The sequence below is a fragment of the Giraffa tippelskirchi genome, chromosome 7 (genome assembly GCF_054371585.1).
Source record: "Giraffa tippelskirchi isolate mGirTip1 chromosome 7, T2T-mGirTip1v1.2.pri, whole genome shotgun sequence".
Lineage (NCBI taxonomy): Eukaryota > Metazoa > Chordata > Mammalia > Artiodactyla > Giraffidae > Giraffa > Giraffa tippelskirchi.
In genome coordinates, this window is record NC_137281.1 from 86,632,832 (window position 1) to 86,653,097 (window position 20,266).

The 20,266-nt window shown below is 39.4% G+C and overlaps 1 protein-coding gene across 6 annotated transcripts in view; it reads right to left on the reverse strand.

Annotated features, from left to right (window-relative positions):
* Nucleotides 1–20,266, reverse strand: part of NPTN (neuroplastin) — a 70,543-nt gene that overhangs the window by 35,065 nt on the left and 15,212 nt on the right. For 3 of the 6 annotated variants that reach the window (XR_014060471.1, XM_081513609.1, XM_081513611.1), the window contains exon 1: nt 3,194–6,177. The exons of the other annotated variants lie outside the window; for them this stretch is intronic. Coding sequence is in view for 2 of the 3 variants with exons in the window: in XM_081513609.1 (XP_081369735.1) it covers nt 3,194–3,521 (328 nt within the window). In the remaining variant the exon portion in view is untranslated. Of the gene's footprint in view, nt 1–3,193; nt 6,178–20,266 lie in introns of those variants that run through there. 6 annotated transcript variants of the gene reach the window in all.

The following is a 20,266-nucleotide window of genomic DNA, read 5'->3' on the forward strand; positions in this document are numbered from 1 at the left end:
TATGTACAGATAATGGAGGCATAGCAGCCACTAAGACAGAAGCAGATGCATGTAAACACATTAGCGCAGTGGTGTCCCATGGTTTCCAAAACACACTGGACAGAAGCCAAATCCCTGGGCCTTAAGTCGAGCCGAACAGCTGCAAACCCTGCAATGGAAGGCGCACATACACCATCAGCAGAAAGCATCACAATTCCAGGAAAATCAAAACCAAGCAAAAACAAAAGAGATAAAGAGAACCAGTACTCCACAGAAATTAAAAAATATAAAGGCAACATTAAAACCCAAACACACTTTTAGTTTTTTACTGAATTTTTATTATCCAATTTTATTTTCTGTCCCATTTGGGACTTGTCTTCTGGTTCTTCCTCTCAGACTGCACTGAGAAAGGGTAAACTTTAAGGCCAAGAGCTTCAAGATGTTTAAATTATAAGGAGGCCAAAGTAAATGCTACTCTTACCTGTGGTGATGCAAATGACCACTGAAGCTCAGGGAGATTAAGAAGTTGATGAAAGCAACCTGGTGAACTTTCTGCCAAGAATTCTCAGAAGGCAAAGGAAAGCACATTTTCCCTTAGGTGTTAAAGATCCAGGAGAGAGTCAGCAGGGAGCATGTCGATAACTTTAATAGGTTTAAATATGATTCTGCACCATAGGAGGGTTGTGGGGTAGCATAACCTCCCTCCTATAATTGCTATATATGGAAACAGGTCCTAGACCAAGTTCTTTGGTCATGGTGCCACAACTGCATTCTGCACCAGGATGAAGGTGGGGCTTTTATTTCTGATCAAACATCGGTGGTCGAGCATTACTCATGACAGTCCAAGAAAGATGAACATTTAGGAGAAGCTCAAAATTCTTACCTGCCACTTATTCCTATTTAGAAGCACTGGTTCGGAGACCCTTACCCTAGTCATCATTCATATGTAGAACATGCTAGGACAGAGAGAGAACCTACAAACTGGGCACACTTCTCCTACTGCCAGGAGGTCATCCTTAGAAAATTTCAACTTCCCCTTGGAGACAAATGTCATTGAGGATGCTGAAATCGTAAAACAATCCAATTAGAGTGGAATTCAGGGTGCTTAAAAAAAGGAAGAAGATTGGCTCTCTAAATCAGTTAACTAGGATTAACTGATTGATAGGGAAGTCTGGGGAGAATCTAAACTAGCCAGTGTTTGGTTCAACCACATGCAGACACCCTTAAGTTAGGAAACTTATTTCTAAGTAAACTGGGAGACTGCTATATACTCTCAAAATGAGAGGCAGGTACCCCAAAGACTCATCTACCTTCAGCCCCAAGGCATGACCTTTAAACTATGAGTCTACTTGAGTCAGGCTCCTACAAGTACAAGTACCAAATGCCCAGCCCAGTCCATGCCTACAAACTTCTGCAGACCTTTGTGGCCATTTGGGTAACTGTTTTTACAAGGAAAGGAGCATGGGGGCAGGAGAAGGAGGCGTGCAAGGGGAAAAAAAAATCATTAAATAAAAGAAAAATCACTGGGTTAATGTTCCCCATTTTCACATAGACAAAGTTTTCTTTTTCCCTTTCCAGAAGCAGGTTCTCTGATTCAACAGTGCCAACTGCAGCAGCCTCTTCTACCTCTCCTCGAAGTCCTTTCATAGGCATCTCCTGAGTTGCTATAAAGAACAACTAACTTGCTGTTTTCCACAGAAGTATATAGATTCAAGGCCCATTTCAGATGACCTCCTGTGTTATTACCAATACCCTCCTAAATGTATTTTACTGTTTTTATTTAATCTCTCTAAATCAATCAGTTGTTTAAACCAGAATTGGCTCTAGGGGCTCTTACTGAGTCCCTGAAAAGAAGGTGAAAAACCCAGAGGATCTTTCCATTAAATGGAGAATGCTTCCCCAATTACAGTCAGGACAGATGCGGGCTAGAACTCTCCCTGGCCAGAAGCACTGGCTCTGTGGTAGCTTCTCCCTCCCTCTCCTTCCCACCATACATGCAGTAAACACTGTTCAGAAAGAGGTGGCCACAAAAGCTCCTGTGTCTGATGTCTCACTTGTACCTGCTACTACAGATGAAGAGAAGGGTTCTAAGTCAACTGCTCCCCTCACTCTAACCACTCAGAGGAACAGGGTTAGAATTCAGTTTCCTCTTTTTCTTTTTTCAAGATACAAGAAAAAGCCAGTATGAATGGCTTCCAAACTACTTCTGGGGTTGCCAGCCTCTGGGATGATAGTGTGGCACTGACTACTGCGCCAATAGTCAGTCATCAAACTATCTGTCAACAGATCCAACTGTGACTTTGAAACAGTATGATGGGATTTAAAAGAAAAATACTTTGCAGCTTAGTGTCACCTGGTTCCTAACAGCAAGATCTATGGAGAAAATCTAAGGCTGCAGCTCTTTAGAGAATAGGAGACTAGATGGGCAGGACCATGAGGAATATACTGCTGCAGTGGAGGGCTGGTATCAGAGAAGCACATGCCACTGCTTTAGAAAAGAAAAAGAGCTAGAACTATGGAAATATCCAAGCTTACATGCCACCCAACAACCAAAACACATCACCACACCACACCCATGGCAACATTCCCATCATAGACAGGATGACACCAAGTCACAGTGAGGGAAGAGGCTGGGCAGACACAAACTTAAAACCATAGAGGTGAAGGCAGCTACTCAGAGAGCTTCAAACAGATGAACAGAGAAATAAAAAATAGTTAGATTGGGGAGAGAAATAAAAATAGAAAGGCACCAGATAATAAATCAGCAAAAGGATAGCAGGAAACCTACTACAAAATTAAAGGGGAGGGAAAGAAACAATTCAACACCACCCTGGTTTGACTGTCTGGTTTTGTGAGTTTGAAGAGTTTGTTGTTGTTGTTGTTAGCCTCCCCAGTTCTCCCTCCCCACCTCTTCCCAATGCAGATGATTTTGGACAATCACAGATTTCCCCAAGTTCTTTGTTCCTGAGGAGAGAGACACAGAGAAGGATTGGGGGATAAGGGAGGTAAAGAGGACGGCAAAGAAGATACAAAAAAAAGAAGTTGCCACAGATATTTTCATACACTACAACCAGAGGGTCGTGGGTTTGAAAAAACGAAGACAAGGGGTGGGGTGAGTGATCATACTGGGGAAGAGGGAAAGGAAGCAGAAGGGAAGGGTCATCGGGCCACCTCTAACGACTACAGTACTACTACTGTAGGGTGCTGGACTCACTCTGAAGGACGCTTATGGTAGCCTGGGCTCGAATCCATGTTATGGAAGGGTTTTGCCTCAAGTCATTCCTCTTGGGGTCGTTGCTGGCCCTGCACTCGTAAGTCCCAGAGTCCTCCAAGGTGAGCCGGGTTATTCTCAGCACACTCACGCCGTTTGACCCGTAGGCGGTGTTTACGGTGACACGGCGCTTCCGAGCACCGTCCCACAGCTGTCTGAAAGACTCTGCCCGGTTGACTTCTGCGTACCACCACTGGATCTCTGGCGTGGGGCTCCCGACCACGTCACAGTACAGCTCAAAGGCGTCCCCAGTGAGCTTAGTTTCTGACATGGGCGACTTGACAAACCCAGCTAGAGGGAGGGGGAGCAGGAATGCAGTGACAGGCCAATCAGAAAAAAAGAAGAATCAACAGGTGTTAATAGTAATTTAAAGAAAAGAAAAGAAAAAAAGCAAATGACTTGCAAAGAACAAAAAGGATTCATTTTTAAACTATAAAGAAACAGTAAATAGCATTTCATACAAGCTTTTAGAAGAAGAACCACCCTGGGAAGCTTATGAAGCAAAGGCAGGCTAATTACAAGCTGGGGCAGCTCAGGTGCTGGCCAGGCAGAAGCAAGCCCACTGGAAAGCATTTTAGCAATGGGCCCAGCCGGTAGGAATGAGAAAGCCTCAGGTCTCAGGGAAGTCTCTTTCCATAGAACACAAACCATTACCTTTTCAAACTCAGGCAAGTGATGAAAGATAACCGGAAGTGGCAATAGGTTTATATGCCAAGTCAGGATCTCTCTTTTGGATGGGTGAACACTTGGTTAGAAATGCAATGTCTTTTATGGGTCACAACAAGACGCGTTAATGACCTACTGACACCTTCTTTTGGGAGTCAGAGTCCAAATCTCACCTGAAAGGCTAGCAAATTTCTCACTCATGCAGGATCCTATCCTGAATTCAGGTTAGACTTCCCCGCATCCTCTTCTTCCATGGGCCCATGGCAAACAAATAACCCCGTTGTCTGTGAAGCAGCCTCTACCTGAAAGCAAACCCTCTGGTACAGGAAAGCAAGACAGTCTGTACTTCAGAGTGAGAATTACTATGGGGGTCAGCTCAGGAGTGGAACCAACGGTAACTCAACTTATTGCCAGTGTCTGGAGGAACTATTCCCTCTCAAATCCCATAAATTTATAAACCAGAAAAATCTCCTGAAAAGTCAGTCTTAAAAATAACCATGACACAAAAACAAAAACCAAACCAGAACAACAACAAAAAATTCATGGCATCTGACAGGCTCTCTTCACATTCTTTAGTTGCCTGGTTCCTAGAGGCCAGCTCAAAAATTATGAAAATTGTACAATGATGTATTAAACTAAACTCTATGGTAAAGGCTAGTCCTCATCAACATTGTCAGGCATTGCACAGGAACTAAAAGTTGATGTCTACTTTCACTTGCCCATAATTTGTTTGAGGTTACACTGGCATAAGGCAAGGTGGCAATGGCAAAGAGAGAGAAAAAAAAAAAATCCAGACTTATTGGAAGAACCTGGAATGGAGTCCATATCACAGTGCAAGCATACTCTCTCTCACCCATTTACTCCACCAAGGGTCCATTCAGCATTTCTACCAATTCAGGCTAAAAGGTACTAATAATTCAGTATCTAAAGTACAGGCAAGAAGCTAAAAGAGGGCACTATGAGTCGCTTGGCAATTTCTCTTGGTCCCAAGCCAGATCCTCTGCAATGAGCAGAGTAAGGCCAGTATCTATCAACATCAGGTTAAGAACATTTCAGAGAAGTATGAATTAAATGGAACAGTTTCCTTATAGACCAAAAGCCAAGGATATAATGGGATTGCTGAAAATGGAGGTTGCTAAGTGGAAATTTTTCTGTTTATATCCACAGCATATTTGCCTTTGGAGATAAACTCTACACCATGGACCTCAGAACCCTATGGGAAATACTACACTTACTCAAGTAGAGGTCAAGAACTCCAAATTCATACTAGTCTTTCAACTGATAAAAGATTCAGAATCTGGGAAGGATAGGAAAGCAGTCATTAACAGGCTCAAATTAACTCTTCTGCCTTCAAAATGACATGCCTAAACTACCTTTTGAGACCGGTATCAGTTCCTTGAAAGGAACTAGTTATGAGAGGTCCCAAGAAGCCAAAAATATCTCATTCTCAGGTGCAGGGGAAGTTTCAGAATTCCAGAAAGAAGCCACTGCATGAAAAGCTGAGCTCACTTCCAGATAAAAGGGTACCTAAGGAGCTATGTTTTAGCTATCACACTATCTTTTCATTCATTTTACTACTGGCTGAATCACTAAAGAAAACTGTTTATCAGTAAATCCCTAGAAAGCAGGAAAAAGTATTATTCTCCTTTAATCATACTCTTGATCATTAAGTGGAATTCACAAATGCTCTTATTCTCACATTCCCTGTCAACTGCGGGAGTTTATGTCCACTTGAATGATGTGAAAATGTGCCTAATTATGCTCTAGAAATATGTTGTTAGTGGGTTTCTCCTGTCTTTTTTCTCCCTTCTTCTGAATTACACTTCAAAACAAGCTTAGATCTAAGCCTATTCAATCTACTGACCACGCTATGTAGAAGGAATGCCTGCAAGTATGTCCAGAAACACCAAGAACCCATCCAATTTCAAAATAATCACAAATCCCAAGACACCACAATTCAAAGACAGTGGAGAAACAGTCTGAACACAATCCTCCACTGCCCAGAACCAAGAAAGTCACTCACACCAACACTGCAACTTCTGGACAAGACTTACTTTTAAGGAAGTGCTGATCTGATTTAGTTTAGTTTTCTACTTGTATACAGGCAAGGGGACCAAGTCGATAATGTTCCTTGAATTAGTAAATTATATGATATATATTTAGGGCTTCCCTTGTGACTTAGAGATAGAGAATCTGCCTGCAATGCAGGAGACACGGGTTTGATCCCTGGGTCAGAAAGATCCCCTGGAGAAAAAAGTGGCAACCCACTCCAGTACCGGGAAATCCCATGGACAGAGAAGCCTGAAGGGCTACAGTATATGAGGTTGCAAGAGAGTCAGCTAAACAAAAACAACAATGATATATATTTAAGCAAACATCTAAAAACAAAAGTAAAAATCCCTTAAAACAATAACATCAGACATCTATCTGTGCTCTCTTTGAGGGCTATTATTATTTTTTTATTATTATTAGACATGTATATCAATAGATAAGATTTTCTAAGTATGTGTTATGTGTTAGACAATGTGCTAAGCACTTTTACATTATCTCATTTAATCTTCACAACATAACATAGATGCAATTATAATCCCCTTAAAAGATGTGGAAACTAAGGTCCAAAAAAGATGAGTACTTTTCCCACAGTTACAAGCTAATAGTGAAAGAGTCTAGACTGGAATTCAGGTGTGTCCAAAGCCAAAGTATGGTCTCTTAATCCCACAACTGGAGTCAATGTGTCTCCCCGGGCCAGAAAAGTTATAGATATTTTGGTCACCACTTAAATATAATTAATTAATTCTGGCTATGAAAAGTCAAGACTCCTCCAATTGGAATGTGCAGCACACTATGATGACTAACTCCTTAAAATTATACTCCTATTAAAGAATGGAGACAGACTAGCACAAGGATCAAAGAAGTCCTAAAGCAATTATGCGAATGTGAGTGAGTGGGGGGCGGGGGGACGGTGGGAAGGGGGAGAGAAGGGTGAGAAAACAAAAGATGGTTCAGAAGCAAGACTTCCCCCATAGTTCTGATGATTCTACCACTCTGCTCTTGAGAAGCCTAGCTTCATAGGAAGGAGCTGAAAAGACATTAAAGGCATTTCTCTAGTGTTGTAGTTAGTGGCCAAATTACTAAAGGGCAGCACCTGAAATTTTTATGAAACAACAGTTTACAAAGTGCTTTCACACATATCACATCTCATTTTGTTCACATCAATTCAAAGGTTCACAGATCAAGTGCAGAGATAGGTTCATGATTTGATCATGATCACTTTGGTAGCTAATCCTGAGCGGAGCGGGGATCAAAACACAGGTCTTCAGCTTTTAGTGTACAGTTCTTTCCAAAAAAACCACACTGCCTCTAAATAAAACAAGTAGGGAATTCCTTGATAGCTGAACACTCATCAAAAATCATGAAAACAGATCTATTTCTCCTCCTAGCAGTAGGGAAAAGAAAAACAAAAAACACTCTCTACACAGTACTGTGGAGTCACAGCAAGGCAAAGTTATTAGCAACCATCTACCTCATTATCTGTCCAAAATTAGCTCCAATTCAGGAGAAGAGAAGAACCAGCTCTCAGCAGCAGCAGGAGGCAAGGCAGTTCACAGCCTGACTCAATGCCCTGCCTTTCATTACCAAGGGCTTTCAAACAAATACATGCCCTCAACATGAGAGCACACACTGCTGAAGGTCAGGACACCAGGAAAAGCATCTGTTTGATTTCCAGGTCAAAGCTCATTCAATATTTTAGAAAAAGCCTAATTTCAGAAAAACAACCTTTGGCCCCCTCTCCACCATCATCTCCATCCACTGTAATAGGTAACTGGGCTCAGAACTCAAACAGGTTTGACAAACTACTAATATCAGTTCCTTCAGTTCAACAATGATAAAGAGGGAAGCCAAAGAGTGGTCACTAGCTTTGTGGGAGGGAGGAACTAGAAGCTGAGGGTGGAGAAGGGTGGCAGGCATAGTATTAAAAAATGAAGACAGTAAAACCAGGAAAAGCATGAAGTAAAACTGTGTAACTGGGGATGGGACGAGAAGATGACAGCTGGGGCTAGCAGCCGGAGAAAAGGAGGAGCTCTCTGGCAGGGAAAACTGAATGTGTAGATATGTAGCCGAGGGTGAGAAGAAAAAGGGAACACAGAGGAACAAGTTGAGCCCAATCCCAAGAAAACTGCTTTTACATATGCCCTAAGAAAGCAAAAATGCTATCCTAGCCCCATACAGGAGGGACCATCAGTGATTTTTTTACAGCCAATATTCTCATTTTCCTCCAGGGCTATCAGTGAACAGATAGTAAGACTCACTTATATTCCTCTCTCAGCTGACTACTGCCAAGGCCAGGCCTTTAAATTTAGCCTGTTTTTGTCACTTAAAAAAAAAACAGCTGTTCCCTTCAAGCCCCTCTCCACTACTAATTCCCTGTGGGTGGCTCATGCTGTTCTTTCCTTCGGGCCTCACAATAAAGAGGAAATGACAGCCAAGGACACAAGAGAACTTCTCTCCCCCTCCCCCATTCACTCATATCATGCACCTCAAAAAGAAGACAGACTCTGACCAAGACAAACTGATATCTAACTTTGGTCATAGGTGTGGTATTTCAAATCTAAGTGACTCTTAACTGCAATAAGCCTGCCTATTCTTACTGCTTATTTTAATCCTTAACACTATATCTCAACACTAAAGATAGGCCCTAAGTCCACAGGCACTCATTCTGTGGTTAAAACCAAGTTTAAGGCAGGCCTGAGGCCCTGAGAGTGGATGAAAATGGGGTAACCTCATTCTCCACAGCAGGAAGGAGGTATATGGGTCTCATCTCATGGACCAGTCTGATCTGCAGGTGAGAGAGAGCGGCAATTACAAAGCATTTTCCAAAGTCACACCTATTCCTTTCACAGCTACTTCTATCAGGGAGTCATGACAAAGGCTTAGAAATTAAGATCTTCTCCATTCACCAGTTTCTAATCCAGGGCCATCCTTTATTCTGAAACTATAGCATCCAAATGGCTAAAACAATCTGTTTTGGTATATTTTAGTCAGCCTTCTGTTTTGAGAAATAGGAGACTACGTTGTTTAGTGGATAAAAGTAGCAAACTCTAAATCTGGATTACTTGGAAGTGCTGTCACTAATTGTATGACCTTAGGCAAGTGACCTAACCTCTGAGCTTCTCCCTAATCTGTAGCCTGGGCTAATAATAGTAGCAACCTCAAAGAGTTATTGTGAGGATTACATGAAATTGGCATACAGCTTAAAACAGTACCTGGCACCTAGTAAGCACTCAATAATGTTAGCCATTATTCTATGTCTCCACAGAAATTATGCTGAACAAGCCATATGCAGCAGCCTTCAGCACTGTTCCAACAAGTCTGGGAAGTAGAAACTTTGTCTTAAAGGAGCTCCAATTTAGAATCCAACTTCTTCAATAAACAGCCAAAAATTAATTTTAACCTTAAAAATAAGAACCAGAATGGAAATATTAATTACAGAAGGCAATGAAAAAGTTGGGAATTCTTCATTCCTTCCTATCCTTGGAGCAAACTAAAAATAACGGGAGTGGTAACAGCAGTGTGGACTCAAGAAATTAGCAAATGTTATTACAGAGTTACAAGTCATTCAATCTAAGATAATCTGAACAGTATGGAAAGCCCAAAAGTAATGAGAATAAAAAAGAGGCAGTACAAGATTCTCCTTTAAAAAAACAAAAAGTAAATTAGCCTACTAATTATAAATTAAGCTGCTTGGCAATGATATATGGGAAGATACTGGATATCAGGCAGGCCGAACTGTAAATTCACAAAAATGTCAAATAAAATGGTAGTTACAGGATTTTGATCATTTCAGGTTATTTTTTAAGAAGAGTCAGCTTTTGAGTCAGTACCTCCACAACTTAAATTTTCTTAACTTTGAGCAGTTTCTTCAAGTGGGAATGATGCCACTTAAGGTAACTGTAGAAGTCATGTGATATATATGGGAGAGTTCTGTAAGTTCTACAAATGTTAAGTTACTTTAGGATACACAAGAAATAGGCATTCAATATGACTGATCTTCATTCAACACAAATTTTCATTCAGTCCTGCTGTCAATTCCCTTTCATAGGCTAAACAAGCATGACCTATCAAGATCCATGGGACTAAAACTCAGTGACACATACACACACAGGCATAAATATGATTAAAAGGGACTTTCCTGGGGGCTCAGCAGTAAAAAATCTGCCTGCAATGCAGGAGATGTGGGTTCCATCCCTCGGTCAGAAAGATCTCCTAGAGAAGAAAATGGCAACCTACTCCAGTATTCTTGCCTGGGAAAATCCCATGGACACAGGAGTCTGAAGAGCCACAGTCCATGGGGTGGCAAAGAGTCAGACAACAATGTTAGCGACTAAACAACAATGATTTAAAAAAAAAAAGTCACAGGCTTGTCTCTTACCAGAAAATACACACAAAAATTTGCATATGATATAGGGAGAGATGTCCCAGACACCAGGTTAAACAGTGAGTTTTGACTGTATTGATACTGGATGTGTGGACAGATAAGGGTCTCTCTATTTAAACTGAGAGCTCACCTTATAAGGATATGAGCCATGGTTTACAACATCTGGGTTGGTTTCTTCAACTTCTTCAAACTCAGTCTCCTCATCTGAAAAATGGGGATAATAATTCCTACCTTCTTCATAAGGTCATGGTGAGGTTCATATGAACAATGTAAGTAAAGTTACTTTGTAACTTATAGAGCTAAAAATGTAATAATATAAGATGGCTGTTTTATGCAAGCATTCTACTCTAATTTAAAGGATGACCTAAATCATTTCTGGGTATTCCACTGAAGTACCTCAAAAACATTGTCGGTTGAGAAAGTTGGGGAGGACAGAACTCAAAGACTCACCCAGGGGGAATGGGAGTTGTTCATTACACTTTTTCTGAATGTTTCAATTTTCTAAACGAAAAAAGTATGAAAACCAATGACCCAGAGAATTTCAACATGTTTTAAAAGAAAGGGACATTAAATAAAGTAAGACTGCCAGCATTAAATTTTTAAAAATTAGAATACTAGTTTGAAAAAAAAGAGGGTCTTATAAAAACAGAACTTGACACCCAAATCTAAGAAATAAGGAGGACTGGAAATTTTTAACAGCAGAGAGAACAATCAGCTCAGAACTCACCCCTCCAGCATTTCTTCATGCATATCTAACATGCTCCAGGAAAGGGGCTCAGGAACACTCACGTATGTCCCAGAATATCCTCAAAATGATGGGCAATAAGAGATTGAAAACTCTGCTTATAGGCTATCTATCATAAAATTCTAGCCACTGAATGAATCTATGCTTTTACTAAAAATGCAGTAAACAGCTTCATTATTATAGACATTCCTTGAGACTAACAACACTTCTTCCTCACATCAGGGAGGAAAGAGGCATTTTAACTTAATCCTGAGCAAAGAAAGGTGAAGTTAAATATAGATAAGGACCCATTTGGACTGTGACATCAAAATGACCATAACCTTAGTTTTCAGCTAAGGATGTGTCGGGGAAAAATGCAGTAGTCACAAACTGCTGTCAAGCTAGTCTTTTCAGGAACTTTAGAAAATCTACTTTTTAACTCTACAAACAGTACTCAAACTATTAATACACAAAGGAAAAAAGCTAGTTTTGCTAGCCATAAAAAACCACAGATATTTCATCCAAAGGAAGCAGACAATGAATACAAACCAGCAGTATCTCAAAGAACATTCTTAATGAAAGGTCTAGTTTCAAACAATGAAACCCTTACATATTTAAGCAAACACTAACAAGAGCTCTTATCCCAAGAGACTGTCAAAACTACTTATGGGCCAATAGAAACACACCCAAATGGAACTTTGAAGCCAGAAACAATTTTTTTGGAGAAGACACAAAGTAACAAGAGTATTTGAAGAGTATGCCTCAATTGACCCTTCATTTAGGATTCATTAAAGACAAAATGAAAACAATATTCTGGAAAGGTTGAATACTCCAATTAAATAAACCATTCTCAAAAGCAAGGAGGGAGTGGAGGGGAATTCCCTGACAGTCTAGTGGTTAGGACTCTGTGCTTTCACTGCTAAGATTTCAATATCTGGTCAGGAAACTAAGATCCCACAAGACTTGCAGCCACAGCCAAAAACAAAAACAAACTAGTAAAACTAAGAGAAAAACACATTATGTAATCCTTACTTACACCACTCAAAAGCCATGGGCAATTAGTAATCTCCACTAATTACTTTCTTGCAAATTTCTGTATTAGACAAGTGAAATTGGCAGAAAAAGCAATTAAGATTACACAATTTACTTTTCTTTTAGTTTTCCTAGTTTTTTCTTCCCAGGTGGCACAGTGGTGAAGTATCTGCCTGTCAATGCAGGAGACGCGGGTTCGATCCCTGGGTGGGGAAGATTCCCTGAAGAAGAAAATGCTGCTCCACTATTCTTGCCTAGGAAATCCCATGGACAGAGGAGTCTGGTGGGTTACAGTCCAGGAGGTCTCAAAAGAGTGAGACACGACTGAGCATGCATATCACCATCACAGATTCAATATAACTTTTGATAATGAGCTCACTTTCTTGTCCCTGACAACATACCAACAACCAGGATTTAAATATTAAAAAGAACACAATTCAGCACATTCTTCCAGAGGATAATACGATTTATCTCATTCTTTCATCCTCATATATCCCATGAGAACGACAGGAAACACAAGTAGTTGAAGCTGATAGTGTGAATCTAATCTAGAAGATATTTTAACTAAAGAAGGAGAAAGTCCCTCTCCCACCTTCTTTTAAATAGCCATTCCCAGAAGCCAGAATCAAACACTTTGCACACAGGAAAACTCAATCTTTGAATCACATCCCAAGATGTTAGGTAATATAGTCAGTTACAATTTACCCAGCTGATGAATTATTTATTTCCAAAGTATAAATAGTTTATAGTGGAAATCACACTGGGAACTTTGTTATTATAATATTAAAGGCAACACTTTCTTTAGATGGCAAAATCCTACAGCAGTGACTTTTAAACTATCATGCATCAGAATCACCTGTTAAGACACAGATTGCTGGGCCCCATCCCTGGAAATTCTGATTCATTGGATAGATCTGGAATGGGGCTTAGGAATAGGCATTTGTAACAAGTTCTCAGATGATGCTGGTATTGCTGGTTCACAGTTGAACTACACTGCTGGTTCACAGTGTAGTTCAACACTACTATCTTAGAGAGTTTGAAACTGCTAAATTTTTAGCTTTTTCAAATAGAAGAAAATAGGGGCAAAGGAACCACACAGATGTTTCTGAAACCATATAAAGACTCTCCTGGTAATGAGTCTGATTCATAACCAAAAGAAGAAATGTGGGCAAAATGGTTTCTAAAAAAGTGTCACTCACTATGACTTCATAATAATGACTTTTATCTAATATTTGTTCAACTTATCTGTAAGCTGAGAGAAAGTTACTGAGGGCTTACTTAGAAAGGTCTGTGCATAGGGATAATTAAAATAAACCTTGCTCCTAAAGGGACTCAATTTTGTAAAACATGAGACAGAAAAACAATTACAATACAATTGGCAATGGCAACTTTTATAAGAGACATGTGAAAGACAACAAAAACATAAAAGAAGTTACTAATTCTGCTGAGGGGAGAGGGCTGATATATGCATAGAAACCTCAGGCATAAAATCTGAATGTAGCCTTTTCAGCTGGGGGACAAGGCCTTGCTCTAGGCAAGAGGAAACAGTTTGAATACAGCATTGAGAAGTGGCAGAAATAATTAGTTCTAAACAAAGCTAAAAAAATTTCAACATTTTTTGAGTGATTTTACATGCCAAGCACTTGTCAAATGTTCATGCTACTCCTAAAAATAAGATATCTATAGCCTCAAGACCTCACAATTTAGGGAAAGTGACAAGCATCCTACAGGCTAAGAGCCTGGACTTCTTTCAACAGAATAAGTGATATGACAGATCTGACTGGTGGCTGTATGAAGGATGGATCCAAACTGGGAAAGGAGTTAGGAAACTCATTCACTAATCCAAATGAAAAATGAGTCTGAACTAGTTTAGAGAAGCTGTAGAAATGGTGAGAAGATGATGGATGTAAGACATGTTTACAGGATAGAATTAACTGAAACTACTGACTATGGAGTGGAGAGTGATACTATAAATGGAATAAAGGAAGGCAAGCTGAGAATTGGCTTTGGAGGCACATATAGGATGGGCTATGCTGATGAGATGTTCAGATATTATAATAAAAAACATATACATGGATCTAGTATTCAAGAGAGAATTGGAGGCTAGAAATACACACTTGGGAATTATCCGCTTAGGTGGAAGTTGAAGCCATGGGAAGAGATGAGATCACTCAGAGGATGAAAAAGGAACTGAGGATGGAACTTTCTACATAATTAACAGTTCTTTCCAAATGATCCACCACTGAATGTAATGTACTTTTACTAGGATAAAATACACCAAAATAGGAATTAATCCCTTCCTGTTATCTGGACAATACTTCATAACCTCACGTAAACAATTTATTATTCTGCTTTGGAAGATTAAGAAGAAGGGTCTTTTCATGGTTATGCTGTCAAGGACTCAGACTCTGACACAGTATCCATGCCAGAAGCTCCCACAGCAGCATTAGACTTTACTTGAGTAGACTATGTAATGCTATTAGCCTTAACAAAGAATCCTTAACCTTTCATAAAAATAGCACCTATCTGGTTCCAAAGATTATCTTGGGAAATGCTTTTTCTCTGAAAAAGCTAACACTTAATCCCAACCAAATTTTCTCAACTTTTAAAAAAGGAAAATGTACAGAATCTCAGCCTAAAGCCCAAGGCTAAACCAACTCTCACCCTGCACTCTGCAGTAGAGACTGAAATGAAACACAGACAATATGCCACAGACCAAGCGATTCCAGAGGAAAAGAAAAACCAACAAGAATTATAGCTCCTATTTAACGCCGTGATAAAAGTTCATTAAGTCTGTGATGTTTATGTCCTTTTTCCTGCCTTCTAGTCCTCTTCAATGTTTCTTTAAATATTAACCAGATATGATTTTGGAAAATAAGGACTGTAACACACAAGCAAAAGTTTCTTCACTTCAACAATGGCACAGAATGGGAAATTTCCTTCCCCACTCTGGGCCCCAATGGTCCCTAAATTTAAAATTTTGAGGATACTCAATAGAACTACACTGAGTTTTATTTTCACATTTTTTTACAAGGATTTATGAAAACAGACCAATTTTACTCCTTTAACTATGGACCATATTAACAGTATGTTGAAACTGCAACTTTCCCATTACTTAAATTGTGACGGTGGCAAAAATTTATACGAGTCCAAGCAATGTTTATGTTCTTTTTCCTGTCATCTGGTCAGCTTCAATATTTCTGCAACTATTAACCAGATATGATTTTGGAAAATAAGGACAGCAACATAGGCAAGCAACCAAGAGATTCTCTACTTCAACAATGGCACAGAATGTCTCTAATTTTGCATCCCCACAATACCTTGCTGTACATATCAGTCGTGTCCGACTCAGTGACCCCATGGACTGCAGCCCGCCAGGCTCCTCCGTTCATGGGATTTTCCAGGCAAGAGTACTGGAGTGGGGTGCCATTGCCTTCTCCGATTACACTCAATAATATTTGTTAAATGAATGGTGAGAAGCACAATTCTCACTCAGCAAGAACTAACCTTAAAACTCTTTCATTAAATTTCAACCTATTAACAACTTAAAATGTACTAGTAATTATGTTAATGAACAGTAAAATAAATGAAACCGTCTTTGATTAGCAAAATTTTTCATATCAGAGCCATTTTTCTGAGTATCAACAGAATCATAAATTCTAAGAGACTAGGCTATGGCATCGGAGAAGGCAATGGCACCCCACTCCAGTACTCTTGCCTGGAAAATCCCATGGACGGAGGAGCCTGGTAGGCTGTAGTCCATGGGGTCGCTAAGAGTCAGACATGACTGAGCGACTTCACTTTCACTTTTCCTGTTCATGCACTGGAGAAGGAAATGGCAACCCACTCCAGTATTCTTGCCTGGAGAATCCCAGGGATGGCGGAGCCTGGTGGGCTGCCGTCTATGGGGTCGCACAGAGTCGGACACGACTGAAGCGACTTAGCAGCAGCAGCAGCAGGCTATGGCATATTTGAATTTATCAGAGAGTCCCTAGAAGTTACTTATTAGGAAAAAAAAAAATCCCTAATGTCAGTTTGTTTTCTTGCTATACTTAATCCTAATTTTTTGTTGTTGTTCAGTTGCTAAGTTGTGTCTGACTCCTTATGACCCCATTAACTACAGCACGCCAGGCTTCTCTGCCCCTCACTATCTCCCTGAGTTTGCTCAAACTCATGTCCACTGAGTCAATCTTTGAGTTACATCCCAAGATGTTAGGTAATATAGTCAGTTACAATCAAAGATCTATTAATCCTAGTAGGCAAGGAAATAAAAATTGAGTGTAAAAGATTTCTGATTTGAGATTTTACTTTACAGTTAGACTGCAACTTTTGTATTCTTTTTCGAATTAGGTAATGATGCTGCCTATCATCAATTCTAAAAAAGAAGGAAGTTCTTCTAGAATCAAAAACAGCCTAGAAATCGCCTTCTTTGAAATGATAACCTTTAAGAAAAACACCTGTGGGGAAGGGGCAGGGAGTAGGACATTTTCTAACTATTCTTTTCTCTATTTTAAGAACACTCTAAAAAGATTACTGAATGCATAACTGAACATGTCTGAAACCAAATTATTACACCAGGAGCTAAGCTTTACTGATGTTCATATATGTCAGGCACAGGGCAAAGTATATCAAATAACTTAATTCACTACCCCTTAAGATTGTACTGTCATTCTACAGATGTGCAGAGGCAAGATGTGTACTCTGGCAGTTACAATTCCAGAGTTCAAAACACTGTATTAAACTATCATTAATAGAAATGTTTTGTCTACTATGAGCAATTAGAACTAACATCCTACATACATTATTTAATTTAAAAACCTTTTATCTTAGAATGACCATCACACAGTATGTTCTGCTTCTTTCTCATCTATACTACCAGTTCAGGCTTTTATCACTACACAGCCATCTCCAATTATCTGTTATCTCTATGGAAACTGTGTGGTCCTGTGAGCTTCAAAAGTATTTGACATTACTGTGACTTATTGTTTTAAGCTGGCACTCCTAAATGGTAAACTGGAACTTAGTGGTAGATCTCAGTTCTTAGGCAGATCTTCAAGGTGGCTGCTATCCCTAAGATTTTCTTCCCACTAAGGGATGAAAAGGAATAGCACTTTCAATCTTTTTCCAAGCAGAGTCTCAACAGCACACCTCTGTATTCTCCTATTTGACTGTGGATTTCAGGACAAACGACAAGTAGCTCTTTCTCACAAAGAAGCTTACAAACCTTGCAATAAAAATTATTTTACCTTGTGCTGTCTGATAAGACTGTCTTAAAAGGATCATCTTTTCTTTTGGCCTTATTTCAACTGTGGACACATGTATTAGTAAAAATATTTCAATCGTCTACTTTGCAAAGTTTCCACAGATACCAAGACTGCCCAAGAAGACTGTAAACCGATATTAAGAAACATCCTTGTGCAAAAACCAGAAGCAGGTCTACAAAGGGGTCATCCATTTCAATATTTTAAAACCCAGCTCCTTGGGCCCTAAGGATTCTCTGGAACAGTTAGTGGATTCCTTCTCCCCCAAATATCTCTACATTTATCTAATTAAAAATTAAGATTCTATTTTTTAAATAAGAAAAAACTTGCTACAGGTTGAAAATTCCTAAATCTAATTCTTACCCCAATCTAACACTTAGATATCATAGTCCAAAGAGGCTTAGAATGTAGCTGAAAACCCCTAACTAGAATCCAAAATTCCTGATTCCTGTTCACGAATGTTCTATCTACTAAAATCTGCTCCCTCCTCAATTCCTCAGGAAATCCCAATATTCAGTCAACAATCCAAAACTATTCTTTCATAATTACTTCTCAGTTATACTCTTATCATTTTGTTTCAGGTCTTCATTATCTCATAACTCCACAATTAGGTACTACCTCCACCTCCACAATGAGGGGAAGAATCAGGTTATATTACTTACCTACTGCCCAAAACATAGGCAGTATGCTTCTCTTGAAAAGGGATAGCAAAACTGTATACAGTATGCTTCCATTAAAAATTAGCAGAGTTGTCCCAGGAATTATTTACATGCCAAATAGTAAACATTTAAGATTGTCACCAAAAAAATATGACTCAGTATAAAAATACAGCAATATATTGTTCTTTTTCCATTTAATGAAGCTTTTCCTTGTTTGGAATGAGAAAGGTCCTCTCAGTGAGCCAATTTCTTATCAAGAATTCAGTCATCATCAACATAATTCCCTTCAGTGACAATAACAACAGATGTATCCTAGAGGCTCCACACATTAATATAAATGAAAGGATCTGTCACTCCAATTACTATACTTAAAAAATGAAAGCTATACATATCAAAATGAATTATAACATAATTAATACAGGGGCTTCCCAGCTGGCTCAGTGGTAAAGAATTCACCTGCAATGCAGGAGACCCAGGCTGGATCCCTGGGTCGGGAAGATCCCCTGGAAGAGTGCATGGCAATCCACTCCAGTATTCTTGCCTGGGAAATCCATGGACAGAAAAGCCTGGTGGGCTACAGTGTATGGGGTCGCAAAGAGATGGACACGATTTAGTGACTAAACAATGACAACAATGCATTACAGCCTGTAAATGTTCATGTTTTTAAAGAACAAGCTTTGAAAAGAAACACAACAAACTACTAGCAGTGTTTATCCTGAGGAGTGGGAATCGAGGGGTGAAAGGAAGAACTTTAATATTCTACCTATAATACCTAGGTATTATTTGAAATTATGTTAAGCAAGTCCTTTTCTAATTTTCCAATAACGTTCCTTTTTCAAAATTTTAAGTTAAGTAATTCCATGTCAAAATGTTGTTTAATCACTATTCAAGGTAGGAAGAGAGTCAGCCTTTCTGCCTCGCCTCCTGTAGTTAGCTATATTTATTCTTTGAAACTTCAACCTGATGAAAACTTCATTACCTTTTAGGCAGAGATAGCTCACAAGCTTATATATCTGGTTACTGCAGGCTCACCTGGTACTACTGGGCCTGTCAGGTTTTTCCAATGGTGTATTTTGAGAGTTTAAGACAATACACTTCTTGAGCTTTTTAAGTGACAAAGGGATAGTGTTGTAGAATGGTAAGGTGACACTCTTAAGACACTACTAAAAATATGTTCCATTCAAATTCTTTTCCATTCTGACTTTAAACAGCTGGTAAAGTATACATACCTGTTACTGAAATACAAATGCCAGCAAGCTCATACTTCTGGCTATTTCTGAGCAGTTTTCACTTACTACTCTGTATACTCTAATTTTTTTTCCTTTAATGCACATCAAAATTTGCCTTTTCATCCTACAGCTGTAAAATCTGATTACCCTAACACTACCCCCACCCCATAATTGAATTTTAATGTCTACCTGCCACTGAGTAGCAAATTATATGCTCCATGGGCAGACATTTCAGAATGTTTCACATGCACTCCACGGTTAAGAGGTAGTCTTGCAGAGAAGCACTAAAATTTACCAGCCCACAGCAAGTACCTCACAGGTTACAATCAATATTCATTACCAGCTGCCCGCCTGAAGCTCCTTCTGCCTTGATGTCCCCAGTTCTTCAGGAATTAATTTCCTTTGTAACTGGCCTCAAAGACTACCTGAGCTGTTTCTGAAAAATATGGACTTTATACAACCTTGTGGGGATTAAAAAAGCATGTTAGAAAAATCTCAGTAAACATCTACTAGGAAAAGCAAAAATACCCAGAAGTCAGTATGCAAACACATCAGCTCAAAATATTAGTCACCTAAACAAAATTTTGCATATTAGAAGTATAATAGAATTTGCTACCCCTCTGTCTCAAAGGGATTCAAATAAAACAGGACAAAGAGTTTAAAAGTGCCAAATGTTTATCTAGAAACAACTGAAAATACCAGAAAAGGACAGGACCAAGTAGAGATGGGTAAAAAACACTAAAGTTAAGATGTGTGTGCTAGCCACTCAGTCGTATCTGACTCTTTGCAACCCCATGGACTGTAGCCTGCCAGGCTCCTCTGTCTATGGAATTCTCCAGGCAAGAATACCGGAGTGGGTTGCCAAGGGAGGAGAGGGGGACTTATAAAAAATAATATATACTTACCACTATAACGTAAGGCTAAAAATAATATTGTGGAGGAAAACAAAGATGAACAACATAAGTATGAAGAACAAGAACAAGGAAATAAAGCACAAGTGTTGCTTTAA